At 42.9% G+C, this 19,695-nt stretch overlaps 1 protein-coding gene across 1 annotated transcript in view; it reads left to right on the top strand.

Annotated features, from left to right (window-relative positions):
- The first annotated feature begins 956 nt into the window (after window positions 1-956).
- Window positions 957-19,695, top strand: part of LOC143979627 (uncharacterized) — a 61,738-nt gene continuing 42,999 nt past the window's right edge. The window contains exon 1 of the mRNA XM_077478947.1: window positions 957-1,097. Within this exon, the coding sequence (XP_077335073.1) occupies window positions 992-1,097 (106 nt within the window). The 5' untranslated portion in view covers window positions 957-991. The remainder of the gene's footprint in view (window positions 1,098-19,695) is intronic.

Here is a 19,695-nt window from a genome sequence, read left to right as displayed (position 1 = left end):
AGTGGGCACCTCCACACCTTACAGATGGAGGGGGTCTTCCTGCGCACACAGCCATCCCAGTCAGAGGAATCCCCCAGAAGGAGCCTGGACTTAAACCTGGGATAACATGAGCAGGGTTGTCCCAGCTTGCAGCATTTGAATAGTAGCATGTCCATCCTTTCACTCACCTATTGCCACACAACAAGGATGGAGGCATAAAGGAGACTCTGGGCACTGTGATCTGCAGGCTGCGGCAATTTAAAAAAAACTTTCCCTAGCCAAGCACACTGTTTCTTCAATTTCATAGTAATATGCTGTGCCAGGACTGTCATATACTTGCCTGGCACAGGATATTACTACACCAGCACCTGAAAGTGACGAAACAGTGTGCTTGGCTAGGCTAAGTTTTTTTTTTAATTGCTACAGCCCGGAGATCACGGTGCCCAGAGTCACCTCTCTGCCTCCAGGGTGTGTAAACTTTTTATATCCACTGTGCATAACCTATCATTTTTATATGTACTGTTCAATTGACTAGAAATGTATTATTATTATTAATATAAGGAATAAAATATATACAAGTATTCATTGCTTTTCTGGTACCTCATCAGATTATAGTTTCATGCTATTACTGCACTTTGCAATTTGTCTTATCAAATAATTATAGCTTTCAGTAGTATACAAGCATACATTTAATGGGCTAAATTTCAGAATTGGTTAATGTACAGGAAAAGAAAGGAAACCAAGAGATTTTTCAAGTTAAATTGTAACTAATACTTTTTTGCATGTGTGTTGTAACATGTTCCATACAGTTCATCGATGCCCTAAGCACTTTCTTCATTCCAGTCGTTTCATGGCAAAACAGAAAAAAAAAACATCACCCCCTTCAAGTATAACTCACAATGAAACCAGCTGCCTTTCACTGTCATATAAAAGGGAATGTCAATGAGTTATTGACTATTTGTTGATCTGAGCTGAGAAACACCGGCAGTTCCTACGGTCTTTCCATCACATAATGGAGAATTCCCATGGATCCTACATCCAGAAGAAGACCAGTATCTACATTATTTGCAGAAAATGGAATATTATCTTTACTCTCTGCCTTCTTTTTCAGTGTACAGGTAGGAAGAATAGAAGCCTTGATATAATCTGCATCCTTCATAATTTACTAGAAATGTTCAGCATGCAATTTTATATATGAACTAGCAGGTTATGTGCTCCTTCATTGTGGAGTATATAGCATAGAGCACAGCGTTCAAAGTGGAACAATGTCACGCATGTGACCACTACAAAGTAAATAAAAGGAGGTAGTCCAGAATATGTCATGTACATCAGAGTATACAGAGTGAGATGATTCAGAGAATGTAGAATTTAATAAAAATCAGTGTCTGTGTATAAAACACACATCAACTAAACTCTGTCATGTGAAAGGGTGTGGTTATCCCTCAACCTCACTTCCTAAATTTCTCCTTTAGTATAACTGGGATTGGATATGACTCAAAGAATCAGATTACTTTGTGTTATTATGCATGAACTTATCTTTAAAAGAAGGAAAAAATTAAAATATCAAAAGCAACAAAATAATTGCTGTTGTTTTAAAAAAAAAAAATCCTATTATATATGGTTATTATCATCATTGAAATAAATAGTAATAATACTTGTATCTTAAATAACTCTTTTAGTAACACTTTCATTATCTTTCTCAATAACCAGAGGTAACAATACTAGTTCTTAGCCTTTGTACACACGGTCGGACATTCCGACAAAAAAATCCGTCGGATTTTGTCCGACGGATTTTATCCGGAACTGGTGTTGCATACACACGGTCGGACAAAGTTGTCGGAAAATCCGATCGTTTGTTACGTGACAACGTTATTTAGTTACAACGGGACTACGTTCAGGCTAGTAGCCAATAGCATTGGTCTAGGAATTTGATCTGAGCATGCGTGGCACTTTGTCCGATTGGAATTCTCTGCAAACGATCGTAAAAAGTCCGATCGGATAGTGTTGTCGGAAAATGTTTATATCCAGCTCTCAAACTTTGTTGGTTGCACATTCCGACGGAAAAAGTCAGATGAAGCCCACACACGGTCGGATTATCCGACAACATGGTCCGATCGGACATTTTCTGTCGGAATGTCCGACCGTGTGTACAAGGGCTTAGACATGATAGGGCATATTTATATATATGCATAAGCAAGTCACCTGACATTCATTAAACATTCACTGCAGGTGAATCTTTCTGGTGCATGTCTTTTAAATGACAGTGATTGATTTTCCCACAGTGGATGTTTGGTGAAAGTCACTTTCACTGCTTTAGAAATATGTCCCATGGTGTTCCTATTGCAGTGCTCTGTAACCACTAAACTAAAAATAACTTTTTTGTAATATATCACGAAGAGTAAATATTTTGAGCTGTTTAAAGGTTTAAAAGTTACATTGTTTTATTTCATTTTTGCAGAAAAATAAGGCTTCATTCATACATAGGTGGTAAATAAAAGCCTAATGCTATCACTGCATTAGCAACCATTGAGATTGCAGATCCCTTTAATATGGGATATGCCCAGTAATTACATTTTTATATCTTTTGTAACATTAGTGTATGGTACTCTCAGCAAGCACAGAGTAGCTGTATGATACATCTATACTGAGCGCAGAGGGGATCCTACTTCCTTATGCACATGGGGTGGCTTTGTTTGGACTGCATGCTGTTTGCCCCAAAAATACATACCAGACCCATATCCTCGATGAAGGTCCAGTATAGAGGTCAAGGCTGACCCCATGAAAAAACAACTATATTCCAAATACAATTTGGATTTGTTATGGATTTTAAGGGTAAAACAGATGCAAAAACTAAAAAGGAATTGACCCCCCCCCCATACAAAATCCATCTCATACTGTTATCCAAGCATGCAGCCTGGCAGGCCAGTGAGAAGTGGTCCAGGCCACATGTTCTCAATAATGGAAGAGTATCTTGCCAAGAAGGATTCATTAGAAAAATATTAAAAAAAGAACCAGAGCTCGAACCAAATACAAATGTGGTAAATTTAAAATTGTAAAAGTCTTTTTGTTTCATTTTATCCAAGCCAAAGCTGAGCTAATAAAGCAGCTTCTAGAGTGCATAGTCTGCCCCTTTATATCAGCCTTTTCTAGGCTTTTTATAATAGACGAGCCCTTGAAACAATGTTCAGGTCTCAAGGAACCCCTCCTAAAAATTATTATATTTTCAGCTCATGATGCGTAAGCAATACAGGTCCGGTTAGTAGAAGGAATACCCTGTTACGCTGGTGGTCACTGAGAAAGAAACCTCCTCTACAATGATGGCCACTGAAATGCCTCCATAGGTTGGACGTCAATGTTTCCCCCAAAGACAGATAACATGGTCATTGTTGTCAGTGGTAACTTACCTGAGAAATGAGAGGAAAAGTTCTATATTGGACCTTAAGGCAAGAGATTTCTGCATTATTGCTCACTGCTTAAGGAAATTTTTGCAACCACTGTAACCCTAGTTAAGAAAGGCTACTTTAAATTGTAAGGCCCTGAAAATTCTATTATTCTAAGGTTTTAAAATAACAAACATATATTAATCCCATCCTGTCCAGTTTCTGTTTCTATGTGATATACAATATCTCACAAAAGTAAATACACCCCATCACATTTTCGCAAATATATTATTATACCTTTTCAAGTGACAACACTGAAGAAAATGGAACTTTGCTACAATATAAAGGAGTGAGTGTACAGCTTGTATATCAGTGTAAATTTGCTGTCCCCTCAAAATAACTCAATACTCAGCCATTAATGTCTAAACCGCTGACAACAAAAGTGCGTACACCCCTAAGTGAAAATGTCCAAATTGGGCCCAATTAGCCATTTACTCTTCCTGTTGTCATGTGGCTCGTTAGTGTTAAAAGGTCTCAGGTGTGAATGGGCAGCAGGTGTGTTAAATTTGGTGTTATTGCTCTCACTCTGTCATATTGATCACTGGAAGTTCAGCATGGCACCTCATGGCAAAGAACTCTCTGAGGATCTGAAAAAAAAGAATTGTTGCTCTACATAAAGATGGCCTAGGTTATAAGATGATTGCCAAGACCTTGAAACTGAGCTGCAGCATGGTGACCAAGACCATACAGTCGTTTAACAGGACAGGTTCCACTCATACCATGGTTGACCAAAGAAGTTGAGTGCATGTCCTTATCATAATATCCAGGTTTTGTCTTTGGGAAATAGATGTATGAGTGCTGCCAGCATTGCTGCAGAGGCTGAAGGGGTGGGGGGTCAGTCTGTCAGTGCTCAGATCATACACTGCACACTGCATCAAATTGGTCTGCATGGCTGTCGACCCAGAAGGAAGCCTCTTCTAAAGATGATGCACAAGAAAGCGCATAAACAGTTTGCTGAAGACAAGCAGTCTAAGGATATGGATTACTAGAACCATATCCTGTGGTCTGATGAGACCAAGATAAACTTATTTGGCTCAGATGGTGTCAATCGTGTGTGGCAGCAACCAGGTGAGGAGTGCAAAGACAAGTGTGTCTTGCCTACAGTCAAGCATATTGAAGCAGAGCATGATCCCCTCCCTTCAGAGACTGGGCTGCAGGGCAGTATTCCAACATGATAACGACCCCAAACACACCTCCAAGATGGCCACTGCCTTGCTAAAGAAGCTGAGGGTAAAGGTGATGGACTGGCCAAGCATGTCTCCAGACCTAAACCCTATTGAGCATCTGTGGGGCATCGTCAAATGGAAGGTGGTGGAGCGCAAGGTCTCTAACATCAACCAGCTCAATGAAGTTGCCATGTACACTCACTACTTTACATTGTTGCAAAGTGTCATTTCTTCAGTGTTGTCACATGAAAATATATAATAAAATATTTACAAAAATGTAAGGGGTGTACTCACTTTTGTGAGCTACTGTATACAGTGCCTTTAAAAAGTATTCATACCCCTTGAAATTTTCCACATTTTGTCATGTTACAACCAAAAATGTACATGTATTTTATTGAGATTTTATGTGAAGTGGAAGAAAAATGATAAATGGTTTTCAACATTTTTTACAAATAAATATCTGAAAAGTGTTGCATGCATTTATTGTACGCGGCATTAGAGTCTGCAATAGACTTGAGACTGGGGTGGAGATTCACCTTCCAGCAGGACAACGACCCCAAACATACAGCCAGAGCTACAATGCGATGGTTTAGATAAAAGCATATTCATGTGTTAGAATGGCCCAGTCAAAGTCCAGACTTAAATCCAATTTAGAATTTGTAGCCAGACTTGAAAATTGCTGTTCACAGACGCTCTGAATACAAATGCACGCCACGCTTTTCACATATTTATTTATTTCTTCCACTTCACAATTATGTGCCACTTTGTGTTGACCTAACATATGAAATCCCTATAAAATAAATTTACGTTTTTGGTTGTAACATGACAAAATGTGGAAAATTTTAATGAGTATGAATACTTTTTCAAGGCACTGTAAATTGATGTATAGATTGATAGATAGATACCGTAGATAGATAGGCCTGGCTCGCAGTCTCTGCTCTAAAACATCCCAAAGGTGTTCTATCGAGTTGAGGTCAGGAGTATGTGCAGGCCAGACAAGTTCCTCCACCCCAAACTCGCTCATCCATATCTTTATGGACCTTGCTTCCACTAAGTTGGGAGAATGTCTTGTTATGTTTGGTATGCTGACACTATCTTGTTATGCTGACACTTTAAGAGTTCCCTTCACTGGAACTAAGAGGCCAAGCCCAACCCCTGAAAAACAACCCCACGCCATAATCCCCCCTCCACCAAATTATTTAGATCAGTGCATAAAGCAAGGTCCATAAAGACATGGATGAGCAAGTTTAGGGTGGAGGAACTTGACTGATCTGACCTCGACTTGATAGAATACCTTTGGGATGAATTAGAGCTGAGACTGGGAGCCCGGCCTTCTCATCCAACATCAGTGCCTGACCTCACAAATGCGCTAAAAGAATGGTCAAACATTCCCATAGACACACTCCTAAAGCTTGTGGACAGCCTTTCCATAAGAGTTGAAGCTGTTATAGCTGAAAAGGGTGGGCCAACTCAATACTGAAGCCCACAAACTAAGACTGGGGTGACTTTAAGGTTAAAGTAAAGTGCGTGTAAAGGCAAGCATTCCAGTTGACAATATAATCTATATATGTATAGATAGATAGATAGATAGATAGATAGATAGATAGATAGATAGATAGATAGATAGATAGATAGATAGATAGATACAGTATCTCACAAAAGTGAGTACACCCCTCACATTTTAGTAAATATTTTATTATATCTTTTCATGTGACAACACTGAAGAAATGACACTTTGCTACAAAGTAGTGAGTGTACAGCTTGCCCCCTCAAAAAAACTCAACACACAGCCATTAATGTCTAAACTGCTGGCCACAAAAGTGAGTACACCCCTAAATAAAAATGTCCAAATTGGGTCCAAAGTGTCAATATTTTGTGCAGCCACCATTATTTTCCAGAACTGCCTTAACCCTCCTGGGCATGTAGTTCATCAGAACTTCACAGGTTGTCACTGGAGTCCTCTTCCCCTCCTCCATGATGACATCACAGAGCTGGTGGATGTTAGAGACCTTGCGCTCTTCTACCTTCCATTTGATGATGTGTTTGGGGTTGTTATCATGTTGGAATACTGCCCTGCGGCCCAGTCTCTGAAGGGAGAGGATCAGGCTCTGCTTCAGTATGTCCCAGTACATGTTGACATTCATGGTTCCCTCAATGAACTGTAGCTCCCCAGTGCTGGCAGCACTCATGCAGCCCCAGACCATGACACTCCCACCACCACTTGACTGCAGGCAAGACACACTTATCTTTATACTCCTTACCTGGTTGCCACCACACACGCTTGACACCATCTGAACCATATAAGTTTATCTTGGTTTCATCAGACCACAGCACATGGATCCATTAATCCATGTCCTTAGTCTGCTTGTCTTCAGCAAACTGTTTACGGGCTTTCTTGTGCATCATCTTTAGAAAAGGCTTCCTTCTGGGATGACAGCCATGTAGACCAATTTTATTCAGTGATGACCCCCCACCCCTTCAACCTCTGCAGCAATGCTGGCAGCACTTATACGTCCATTTCCCAAAGACAACCTCTGGAAATGACGCTGAGTATGTGCACGTAACTTCTTTGGCCAACCATGCCGAGGCCTATTCTGAGTGGAATCTGTCCTTTTACACCGCTGTATGGTCTTGGTCACTGTGCTCAAGCTCAGTTTCAGGGTCTTGGAAATCTTCGTATAGCCTAGGCCATCTTTATGTAGAGCAACAATTGTTTTTTCAGATCCTAAGCAAGTTCTTTGCCATGAGGTGCCATGTTGAACTTCCAGTGACCAGTATGAGAGAGAGAGAGCACACCAAATTGAACACACCTGCTCCCCATTCACACCTGAGACCTTGTAATGTGAATGAGTCACATGACACCGTTGAGGGAGAATGGTTAATTGGGCCCAATTTGGACATTTTCACTTAGGGGTGCACTTACTTTTGTTGCCAGCGGTTTAGACATTATTGGCAGTGTGTTGAGTTATTTTGAGGGGACAGCACATTTACACTGTTATACAAGTTGTACACTCACTACTTTACATTGTAGCAAAATGTAATTTCTTCAGTGTTTTCACATCAAAAGATATAATAAAATATTTACAAAAATGTGAGGGGTGTACTCACTTTTGTGAGATACTGTATATATAATATATTTGTCTTGTACTCTAGCCCATTTTAATATCCAATTGGGTTCTAGCACCATAACCTTTGATGTTAGATTGTTAATCCTTTATTTATATCTGTGTTCCCTGTGAGGAGATTTCACCTTACGTTTTTGGGTTCTGAGACCACACAAGATGTTTGCAGGATCTCTCAAAAATGCATAAACTGTAATACAAAAGAAAACGATTAACTGACAATCAAATGCTTCCAGGCTCTGCTAAAAAAAAAAATTATATTTCTAGATGCACCTTTATCCCCTGTCCTAGGGACCACAGTGAGGCCGCGTACACACGCGGGGACTGTTCGCCCAACTTTGTCCATCAAACAGTTTCGGCAAACAGTCCGCTCAAACTTAGCATGGACGGACATGGCCACACACGACGGACGAACAGTTTGCTGAAACCGTGCGCGATGACGTGAACGGCACGTACGACGGGACGAAAAATACGACGTCCTATACACTGCATTATAACTTTCGGCGTGAAAATCCTTTCTGAGCATGCGCGCAACTTTGTTTGACGAACAAGCCTACACACGAGCGGGCTGTTCGCTGAAACAAGGTTTCAGCGGACAGTTTTTCGGAAATTCCGAAAAACCTTGTCCGTCAAACTGTCCGCTGAAACTGTCCGCTGAAAGCCCACACACGAGCGGACTGTCCGCCCAAACACTGTTCAGCGGACAAAGTTGGGCGAACAGTCCGCCCGTGTGTACGCGGCCTCAGGGGAGATCTCCCCAACTCCCTAGTACACTGTCATGTAAAACTGAAAAAGGATTATAACCATTAACTACTCTATGAAAAACTTGCAAAAAGGTTTGCCCGCTACTTTTATTTTCTCTAGTATAATCTGGAATAGTTAGAATCTCTGTCACATTTTCATTGCTGTATGTGTCCACACTGGTGCGGGATAGGAAGTGGTTTGAAATCCTCCTCAGTGAGGAAAAGACAGCAAATTAAATAATAATAAAAACAATATTTTAATATAGGAAGCATGACATTTTTATTGACCTGTTTTGACTTCTGCTCCCAGGTACCTCTATGCCTCTCATTTCTCATCCTGCTGTATAATTAAAAGACTTAGGGTAAATTTCTTTAAAGAGGAAGTAAACTCTCCCACTCTGATGCTTCTTTTTATTTAGTCCATTATAATAAGCAATTATCAGACTATAGCCACTGTAATCCAGCCCAAATCGCATATTACTTACTGTTCAAAGAAACTTTAAAAAACTTGTTTCCAGGGGTTAGGCAGCACCATCTTAAATATTGTTTTCTGAGTCCACGGTGGAGTATATTTCCTCCCTTATATTGAGCACTTCCTGTACTGTTAACCAAGCCTCCTTCTCAATCCAACATTTCTATGACAACCCAGCTTCCCTGTTCATAGCTTACTTGTTTATTTCATAGTATTTACTTGTGCTGATGTCTAATGTTTGCCTTTGTCAGACTTATCAGCTTCAGCTGATAAGACTGCAGTAATGGTCAAGTTTAGACTGAATGTGAGGACACATGGTCACATGGTGTGTAGAAGGAATCTCTGAGTGATTAGCAGAGTTCAGTGTTGTGCCATAGGAAGTCCTGATAACAGATATATAAGCACATAGAGAGTGTGCCGTAAATCAGGGGAGATCTGGGCATGCTCAGTGACTTCATTCTACAGAAAAACAAGGATTACAACAATACTAAGCAAGTAAGGAGATATCTACAAGCAGTGTTCATTAGGGTTTTTATGCTGATTTAGATGGGACAAAGTTGTTGGGGAGGGTTTATAACCAAAGACAAAACTTTTTTCTTTTAATTTTGGTTAGAGTAGAGGAGGGTTAAAACCGATTTCTTTTATTTATTTATTTTTTTTTAATTAATGAAATACTTGTATAGCGCACAATGCGAACTGAATCGTCTCTAGACCTCTGTTAAGAATCTGTTTCTCATAAGGAAGTTTTCCCTTAATTTCCTGTGTTGGAGACCCAACAGGATGTGAAAGGATATTATTCCAATGTGAGAGAAATCCCCTCTTAGAGAAGTCTCAAGGGAACAAGTGTCCCCCATAGGTAGATTTTCTGTTCCTGTTGTAATGGCAACTCAAAATTTCCTTCCAAACTTCCTGGTGACACTGTTGTTAATGAAAGCATATGGCCCAGTATGGTTCAAGATGGTAGTGGAACACCCGTCTATCCCCTTTTCCTGGCCTGCTAGACTACATGCTCAGAAAGGTAACTGGTGTGAATTTTTGGGGGGACATCACGCCTTTTTTTCTTGTTTTTTGTGCAAGGTTCCGCCTTAAAATCTATATCAGAGCCAAAGGACATGCTATAGAATTCACAGGCAGGGCAGAGCATCCCCAGATATATTATTCAATGGAGTTTTGCATTTGTATTGTTTCATGTTAGACATCACTAAAATTTCTGCTCCCCAGTTTGAGCAGAGAGTTTGACAAAAGTTCATTAAAATTTGTGTACCAAATCAATCCCTCTGAGATCAATGGGAGCTAAAAGTTAAAAAACTCAATTGCCCTTTCCTAAGATAACATGCAAGGGATTGTCAAACATGTGCAAGGGGAGAGAACTTCGCTGGGAAATGTACCAATGCAAAATGTTATTAAAATTCCATTTAGCAGAGTGCAGCTCTTTTAATAATGCATTAAGAGATTCATTAAAAATACTGAATTCCTTCAAATAACATGTTTGATGGATGCCATAAACCTGCTTGTGAAGCTGCACACCTGTACATATGCATGTGCATCTAATGTACGAAGAAAAAATACAATTTAAATGGCAGGTAAATTACATTTATCAGTTGCTTGGTACTGTTTGTAAATAAAGAGTGTGGGGATTCCCTTAATCCATACCACAGACCCTTATCCCAGATGTGGGTCTGATATAGATGTTAAGCGCGGGATCACACATACCAAAAATGATTTGGGGTGTTCTCCTAAAATATACACATGATCCTATACCTTGGGTCTGGCATGGATTTTAAGTGTGAGCCCATGCAAATAAAGAACTAAAAAAAAGACTTCCGGTTCCGGCGCCGCATGGAGTAGCTGTCCCCTCTCACAGCTCCCGCACACCGGCCTCTAAAATCAGGCTTTACAGCGGCGATTTCGCCCGAAAACCTTTAGGCAGCCTCCCCCATCGCACCGGCTCCACGATGGACCGGTTCGTGGAAAAATCCGGGCCGCGATCGTATGCGGCCGCCACCGCGCGCCAGGCCTCGCTACAAATCGAGGCCCCGGCTTCGGCCTACTCAGCTCCGGCCTGCGCGGCCCCACCGGAGGACACAGCACAGCGAATGGAGGTAGGCGATCACACAGCAGGCCAGACAGCACCAAGAGACATATCATCCCCACAGGCTCCTGCTCATCCATGCCTGGCTGGCCATGTTGCACCTCCTCACATGCAGCAATCCCTGCCACCTCCGCCATTACAGGACTGTAATACTGAACTATTGGCACAGGCTGTGGCTGCTCTCCTCTCCTCTCCCCTATGATAGCCGCCTCAGTGGAAAAAGCCATCACAGGCATGCAGAAATTTCAAGCCCAACTAGGGGAACACGCTTCCAGGTTAAATGAGGCTGAAAATCGCATCACCAATTTGGAGGAAGAACTCTATCAGACGCAGTCCCTGGAACAAGCCCAGGACAGAACCAATAAATACATCCTGGAAAAGCTCGACGACCTCGAAAATAGATCCAGGAGAAGCAACCTGCGATTTGTGGGCATTCCTGAATCGCTGCCCCAGTCTACCTTGTCGGATCTTTGCTCGCGCCGCATCCCTGAGGCTCTGGGTCTCGGGGGGCTATACACCGTGGAACGAGCACACCGCGTGGGTGCTTTCAACGCCGAACGCAAATCCCCGCGCCCGATTATAGCCAAATATCTCAACTACTTAGATAAGACTTCTATTTTGCAGCAGTACCGACAATCCAGATCTCTTCAGCTTGATGGGACCAAAGTTTTAATCTTTGCCGACTACTCGGTGGACGTCTCCAAGAAACAAAAGGCTTTCCAACATATCTGCACGGAACTCCACCAACGCCAAATGAAATTCACCCTGGCATTCCCGGTGATTCTGCGGATCAAAGCGCCTAACGGCGAACAACTCTCGTTTCATGACCCTGATGAGGCGACCCGCTTCCTAAAATCACTACGCTCGGGCCCACATCTCAGCCCCACACCCAAGGTGGCTCCAGTCAACCAAGCCCTGGACCAAAGAAGCCCACGGAAAGACTCTCCCAAGCGCTTCAGGGCTGCGGGCCCGGCCCAGCTCGCCCAAACCACACGTTGAAGGGCCTGGATACCCCACAGGTTTTTTCTTTTTCACCTCTCTCCTGGACTTTAAGCTTCACGCCAACCCTTCTCTCGCCTGGATGAAGTGACCCGTTCTGAACTGTTCCCCTCCTGGGCCGTTCACACTTCTCAGGTAATATTGGGGTGAAGTGAGGGCTCTTTGAGCCATCCCGCTTTATCCCTTCTTCCTCCACACACACTGTACTGTTCCTCATCTCGGATGAATGTTTTTATATTCTCCTGGTTCAATTGTTTATTATCTTCCTTTTCTCCATTGTTCTACCGCTTGCATTTAATATTGCATATACTGCCGTTTACGAATTTGTAACTTCTTTTCCCCTGGGGTCCCATCTGTGCAGATCGCCAGGCACATCTCAGTTCCGGCTGGATTGGTGGCTCACCCCCCACACATTCCTCTTCTGTAGGGCAGTAATACCTGCAGTACTCATGAGGCTTGGTTATGGGAGCTGACCTACACAGTGACCCCCATGCGGAAAAAAGTGAAGTTTATGATTGTTTATGCTTGGTTGCACTACGTATACCTGGCATTTACACCCTTCCCCCCCCCCCCTCCTATTCCACCCTCTTTTCCTACTCGCTATGCTTACTCCTTTGCAGTCCCCACTCGCTCAACAGGGCATGTCAGCCCTCCACTATGTACTGCCATCTTCCTTGCGGCTCTCTAGCCCAACCGCACTAAAGACTTCACTACGAACTTGTTATATCTCCTTTGACGATCCATCATGCTCCAGATAGTATCATGGAATGTCAAAGGACTCCGTTCCCCATCAAAAAGATTGAAGGTACTGAGGCACCTTAAAAGGCTTAAAACAGATATAGCGTTGCTTCAGGAAACCCATCTCTCTTCGGCCGACTTTGTCCGGATGAAGAAGCTATGGGTGGGTGATGTAGCTGGCTCTGAAGCCGTTGGCCGTAAGGCGGGAGTACTTATCCTCATTAACAAGACTCTCCCCTGTCAGATCTTATCTACTGACGCAGATCAACAGGGCAGACTCCTCTCTATCCGGGTCCGCATAGGATCCAAAGAGCTTGTAATATCCAATATATACGCCCCAAACAACCCTACAAAACAATTTTTTAGCACGTTAACTAGTTGGCTCCTGCGTTCCCCTCACCTTCCACAAATTGTAGGGGGCGATTTCAATTCTATATTTCACCCGGTTGACGACAGGTCCTCGTCTCCACGCTCAGTCACACCCCCCGCCTCTACTAACCCCACGAGCCTGGCGTCGACGATAGGTTCCCTCCACCTTCACGACATCTGGCGATTACACCACCCGACCGACCGTGAGTTTTCCTTTTACTCCCACCCACATAATGTATTCACTAGAATCGATTACATCTTCTGTACGAACGACCTGATACCCTTGATCCCTGAAGCGAACATTCATGACATAGCTATATCAGACCACGCACCCATCTCGGCAACCCTGAACTCCCCAGACGTACACCCCAACCCTAACATATGGCGCTTTCCCTCCTACCTTCAACACAATTCAGACTTTCAGTCATACATGGAGAAGGAATGGGCAATGTATACACAGACCAATGCGACACACACCGATAGCCCCAACTTGTTTTGGGATGCTGGTAAAGCATTCCTCCGGGGACGCATTATTTCTTATGCATCCTCATTTAAAAAACACGCCCTCCACAATTACAAAACTTCCATCTCCAGATTACATCAAGCCCAACGAGAACTCTACGCGAACGACACCCCCGAAAACCGGACAACTTGGCACTCAGCCAAACAGTCCTTTGACGCATGGGCTGAAACCCTGGAAATCACAAAAAAAACATACCTTGACGCTTCCTTACACAAATTCGGCAACAAAGCTGGCAAACTTCTTGCCAGACTTTGCAAAGGACCCCACCACCCGACGATCATTCCTTCCATTCGTGACTGGGACGGTCGTGTTGCGTCCTCCCAGAAGGGCATAAACGCAGCAATGTTACGATACTACTCTGCACTCTACTCGACAGACCCTATTGACCAGCGCACGGCGCGAGACTTCCTCGGTAAAGTTGAGCTGACCCGAATATCCTCCGACCAACTCAATGAATTGAATGCCCCCATCTCCCCTTCGGAAATTTCCTCCACAATTCGGACCCTAGCCTCCTCCAAAGCACCTGGCCCTGATGGCCTGACAGGCGAATTCTATAAATCACTAGGTCACTTGCTGACTCCGACTCTCGCTACAGTCTACCAATGCATCTTTTCTGGCGGCGCTTATCTACCCTCCGGCAACCAAGCGATTATCAAACTGCTAGAAAAAAAAGGGAAAGACCCACAAGAACCAGGGTCATACAGACTCATCTCGCTCCTAAATCTAGACGTCAAGATCCTTTCTAAAATAGTAGCCAACCGCCTAGCCAATATCATCCCCCTCCTGATTCACTCCGCCCAATCAGGTTTTGTTAAGGGTAGAACAGCAACCATTAATATCAGGAAGGTGATGTTAGCACTGGAACACGCTAGATGTAACCCTAATAGTGATATGGCCATTATTACCCTTGATGCCGAAAAGGCTTTTGACAATGTTAACTTTGAATGGCTGTCCATGGTTCTGGGAGAGATGGGCTTCTCGGGCCCATTTCTTCACTTAATCAGCGCTATGTATACGTCCCCAGCAGCCAGGCTTGTTGCTGCAGGCCTCCTATCAGACGAATTTCGCCTGCATAAAGGAACCAGACAGGGCTGCCCTCTATCCCCTCTCCTTTTTAACATTGCTATCGAGCCACTCTCTAGATACCTATCAACTGTAGCCCCCTTACACGGGATCAAAATAGGGGCTCATGAACTAAGAACGTCTCTCTTTGCAGATGATGTTCTTATTTTCTCTGCAGACCCGTCCGCTGACATGCCCACGATCAAAGATACTTTTGATCAATTCAGAAAATGCTCGGGATTGCGTATAAATTACTCCAAAAGCGAGATACTCCCCTTGGGCTCCCGCCCACATCCAATATGGGCGCAAAACTCGATCTTTACAATAGCAAAAACACATATTACATATTTGGGCATAAAAATAGGGAGACTACCCTCTTCTCTCTACCACCTGAACTACCCCCCCCTTTTCGCCAAAATTATGCATGAATTTGAAAACTGGATGGATCTGCCTCTATCGCTACTGGGAAGGTGCCATCTAGTTAAGATGGTCAGTTTCGCGCGCCTATTATACCCCCTCCAGACGATCCCACTACTTCTCCGGCACAAGGATGTCAAACTCCTAAACGCCGCTATCTCCAAATTTATATGGCGAAACAAAAAACCACGTATAGCATTTACCAAGCTCCACCTTCCCAGAACAGAGGGAGGTATCAGTCTCCCTAACCTTAGAACATACAACCTAGCCTGCCTGTTAAGGGTAGGCATGGACTGGATAACCCAGAAATCCCGATGTTCAAACTACCAACTAGAGTCTGAAATGACACGTCCCTATTCTCTGACTGCCCTTCTCCACTGCCAGTGGAAAGGTCTCGAGCCATCCCTTCAACACAATCTTCTCCTGAGGGATACTGCTATCGCCTGGAGAGAAGTCAGAAAAGGTCTTAAGCTCTCTCCGTTCATGTCAAGACACCTTCCGATACAGGGCCATCCAAATTTTGCCCCAGGTCTGGATCACCATCCTTACGCAGCATGGCGACAGAAAGGTCTCATTAACTTCTCCTCTTTATGTGATTTGGACTCTGGTCGTCCATTATCTTTTCGTTCCTTGGCCCAAAAATACTCCCTACCAGATTCCTCTGCCTTCCACCACGGTCAATGCCTCAGCTTCCTTCAGAAATCCTGCAGGGTGGAACACTCAAGATTCAAATCTTCTTTCGTTGACACACTTCTACGCAAAGACTCCTACAAAATATCTGAACTCTACAAACCTCTACTTCTTAAAACAACGCCTCCTCTACATGCTTCCTCAGCTTCCAACTGGGCGAAAGACTTCTCGGACGATGACATAGTCGAAAAAATTCTGCACGGCCTTAACTCGGTGTACAACTTAATCCCGAATGAATCCTGGAGGGAAACCCAATTAAAAATTTCTCACAGAGCGCACATACCGTTCCTCTTTTCAGGGTCACAACATAACTCCCCTGCTCCACTGTGCCCTCTTTGCCAACATCCAAGACCTCCCCTTACCCACCGCTACTGGTCCTGCTCAGCCATCTCATCGTTTTGGGATCAAATACTGGCCTTTATTTTTGAGGTTACACTTCTGAAAATCCATTGCTCCTCATCTTTGGGTACTGGGACCCCAAACTGCTCCCATGGTCAGCTGCCTCCTCACCCCCGGGCAAGGAATGGGCCCTGATTTGCCTGTTGCTTGCCAGGAGAGTCATTCTAGCAAACTGGACCTCCATCGCTACTCCTTCAGTTTCTCAAGTCAATAGAGACCTCAAGCATCTTCTTCTCCGGGACAAACTTAACATAAACCTACACCAGCCTAGAGCTACACAACGCTTCCATGACAGATGGGACCTGTTCATTGCCTCCAAACTTACTATTCAGGAACGGACACACCTTGAAAGTCATTCTTTCACTCCCAAGGACCCCCTGCTACCAGTGAACTATACTATATCGTGATAATTTAATATATGGTTTACAAAACAACGCACCTTCTTTTCTTCAGCACCACAATCTCATCTCTGGTTGGGCTCCTCCCCCCCCCAGGTGAAGACTGCTATACCAGACTCTGCAAGTTACGCACCCCCCCTCCCCCCCCCCCTTCCCTTTAGTTGCCTTCTTTTGGGGGAGATTGGTGTGGCCTCTGTTTCCTGCAAGGAGTAATATGTTCATAATGCTTTTAACTGTCAATGTATCTGCATCCTTACGACTCTTACCCCCTTTTCAAAAAATGTCTTTGTTTATCTTACGATATTTTCATTGTCATGTACCATTCTTTTCAATAAAATTTTTCGAAAAAAAAAAAAAAAAAAAGAACTAAAAAAAATAAAATAAATACTTTTTGGGATCAGTATGGCTTTTCAGAGGAACAAAAGAAAAACATGGTATCCCATCCAAAATCCACCCCAGAGCCTTATATGAGGCTTATATGAGCATGCAGCCTCGAAAAAGGAGCAGCAAGTGTAAAGTGCTTTTCCAGGACCCTCCTTTGTGAATGAGTAAGGGTACTCATTCACAAAAGTATAACTCAATCACAAAAAGATTTGAAAAGTAATTAAACACACAGATACGTTTGGGACGTACTTTATTAAAAAAAAAAAAAAAGTCCCATGATATAAATCCATCATCAATCACATTATCCAGTGATATAGATCCATTGTCAATCACAATGAACGTTGCCCGCTGATCTGCCTAAAATAAAAATGCTAACCTTCCATTGAAGTCCACTTCTGGTTGCTCCTGAGACTCGCCATGAAAGACTTGCCCCAGCTGACAATTTGATTCTAAACAAAGGAGTGGGGATGCTGGCTGATGTTGTTGACTAATGCTTGGATTATCAGACAAATTATCATTTGTTTGTTTTTTGCACGCTAGTCTCACATCGAACATGAAGAATTCGCTAAAGCTACGAAAATCCTCATATGACAGAATAAAAATTCGGAAGTAATGTAATGTGTTGTAGTGTATTTGTATTGTATTTTCAAACAACAACTGTACTGATTAAACGAAAATCACATGATCTGGTATCGTATGAGAAAAATGTCCGTGCTTGTCCCATTGGATCATTTCTCATTAATTGTCATGATTGTGTCTCGAAAGCTGTGTACTAACGATTAGATTATGGAACGATCACCTCAAAAGCATTTTTTTCTTAGGCCGTGTACACACGAGAGGATTGTCCGTCCAACTTAGTCCGCTGAAACACGTGTGTGGGCTTCAGCGGACTTTTTCAGCGGACAGTCTGGCGGACTAAGTCTTTCGGAATTTCCGTAATATTGTCCGTCCAACTTTGGTTTCAGCGGACAGTGCGCTCGTGAGTAGGCTAGTTGGACGGACTAAGTATGGCGCATGCTCAGAAAGGATTTACACGGCCGAAGGTTGCATTGCAGTGTATTGGACGTCGTATTTCTAGTCCCGTCGTACGTGCTGTACACGTCATCGCGCAAGCTTTCAGTGGACTGTCTGTTCATCGTGTGTGGTCAAGTCCGTTCATTCAAAAGTAGGACGGACTGTCTGTCGGATTGTCTGACGGACTTAGTTGGACGGACAATCCTCTCGTGTGTACGCGGCCTTAGAGTACATTCAGCTGCTGGTTGGGAGTCTTCACCAGGAGCCCTGATTTAGTAGTAGTAGTAATACCACCAATACCATTGCTAAATGGTATGACTTCCTGCTGCAGCCAGAGGTTGGTTGGGCAAGCATCCCATTTAGTTCATCCCTTCACCAAATGCTGAACAGCCAAAGTTTGGACCAAATCCTACACCTGTCTGAACCCGAACCTCATCCGTAACAATGAATACTCCATTGTATAGGTTGCTTTGTTTATACCACATTTGCCAATTCTTTCAGTTTCGTTTTGATTTTACTGTTTTCTCTCTAGATTTTACTAACACATTTCTATTACTATATTGAGAACAAAGCAAAGGTATTAAGTAGAAGGGATTATTTTTTTTTATTTTTTTTGCTGCCTAAATACAAAATACAACACACTCACACATGAAATAATGTCTATTCAGTACCCAGTAGTCCATATAAACCAAAATCTTTATCGTTTAATGAACTGGCTACAGTGAACTAAAATCTAAAATCTAAATTCCCTTAGCAAACATGGCGGTTAGGTCCCGCGCATGCGTGATTGGTAACTACACCCTATATAAGTGGAAAGGTGTATGAAGATGGCCGCTCCAGATGACGTCTGTATGACGAAATGCGTAGGGCGTGGCCAGATACGTACACCTCCAGTGCAAACGGCGTGGTAGCCGAGCGGATGTTCCGAACGCTTTATAACAATACAATACGTGTTTTATCGTACTAAATGTGAGTACTTTTAAGGTTGTTTCAAATAAACTGAGTTTCAAACATACTACACCATGGAAAGTCCTCTTTTCTATCACATGTAAAACGAGGTACAACATCCCCACGGAGGAACGAGGGATCTCCCCAGCATCACAGCAGAGACAGCCCAAGAAGCGACACAGTGGCTTATACTGTGGAGGCTGATCCACCCCGGACGGGGTTATATCTCTGGTGAGAGCAAAATTCATAAACGTTCACTGCGAACGGATAGCAAAGTCACTCCCTCCACTCCTCCCCTACACACAGAAGACTTTTTTCACCATCAAATTTTCATCTTTAATTTTTTAATTTTTTAATCCTTATTCAATTGGACTTTCACATCTGATTAGTTTTGATTTCATTCACCATCTTCACATAGATTTCATCGCAAGATTTTTTCACTTTCTGGACTTAATCTTATCCTTATTTTTATTTTTATTTTTTCTATTTTTATTTTATTTTTAATTTTGCTAACTTTGGCATGTACTGAAATGTCACACAGTGTGTTATATATATTTGTTGCACCCACTATTTCACTTGTATTCACGCCTGTATAATTTTGAATAATTGGTTTTTGTCGTTCCCCTTTATGGCCATTTCCTTGATTTTGTAAACCAAGTCACTTGGTCGCGCCATAATCACAGTCACAGGCATTTTGAGTATTTTTTGTATTTCACTATTGAATATTGATTGATTCATGG

Source organism: Lithobates pipiens, unplaced genomic scaffold, assembly GCF_037356315.1.
Source record: "Lithobates pipiens isolate NorthernLeopardFrog02 unplaced genomic scaffold, aLitPip1_a1.2 Scaffold_1, whole genome shotgun sequence".
Classification (NCBI taxonomy): domain Eukaryota; kingdom Metazoa; phylum Chordata; class Amphibia; order Anura; family Ranidae; genus Lithobates; species Lithobates pipiens.
This window is presented reverse-complemented; position numbering and strand designations above follow the sequence as displayed.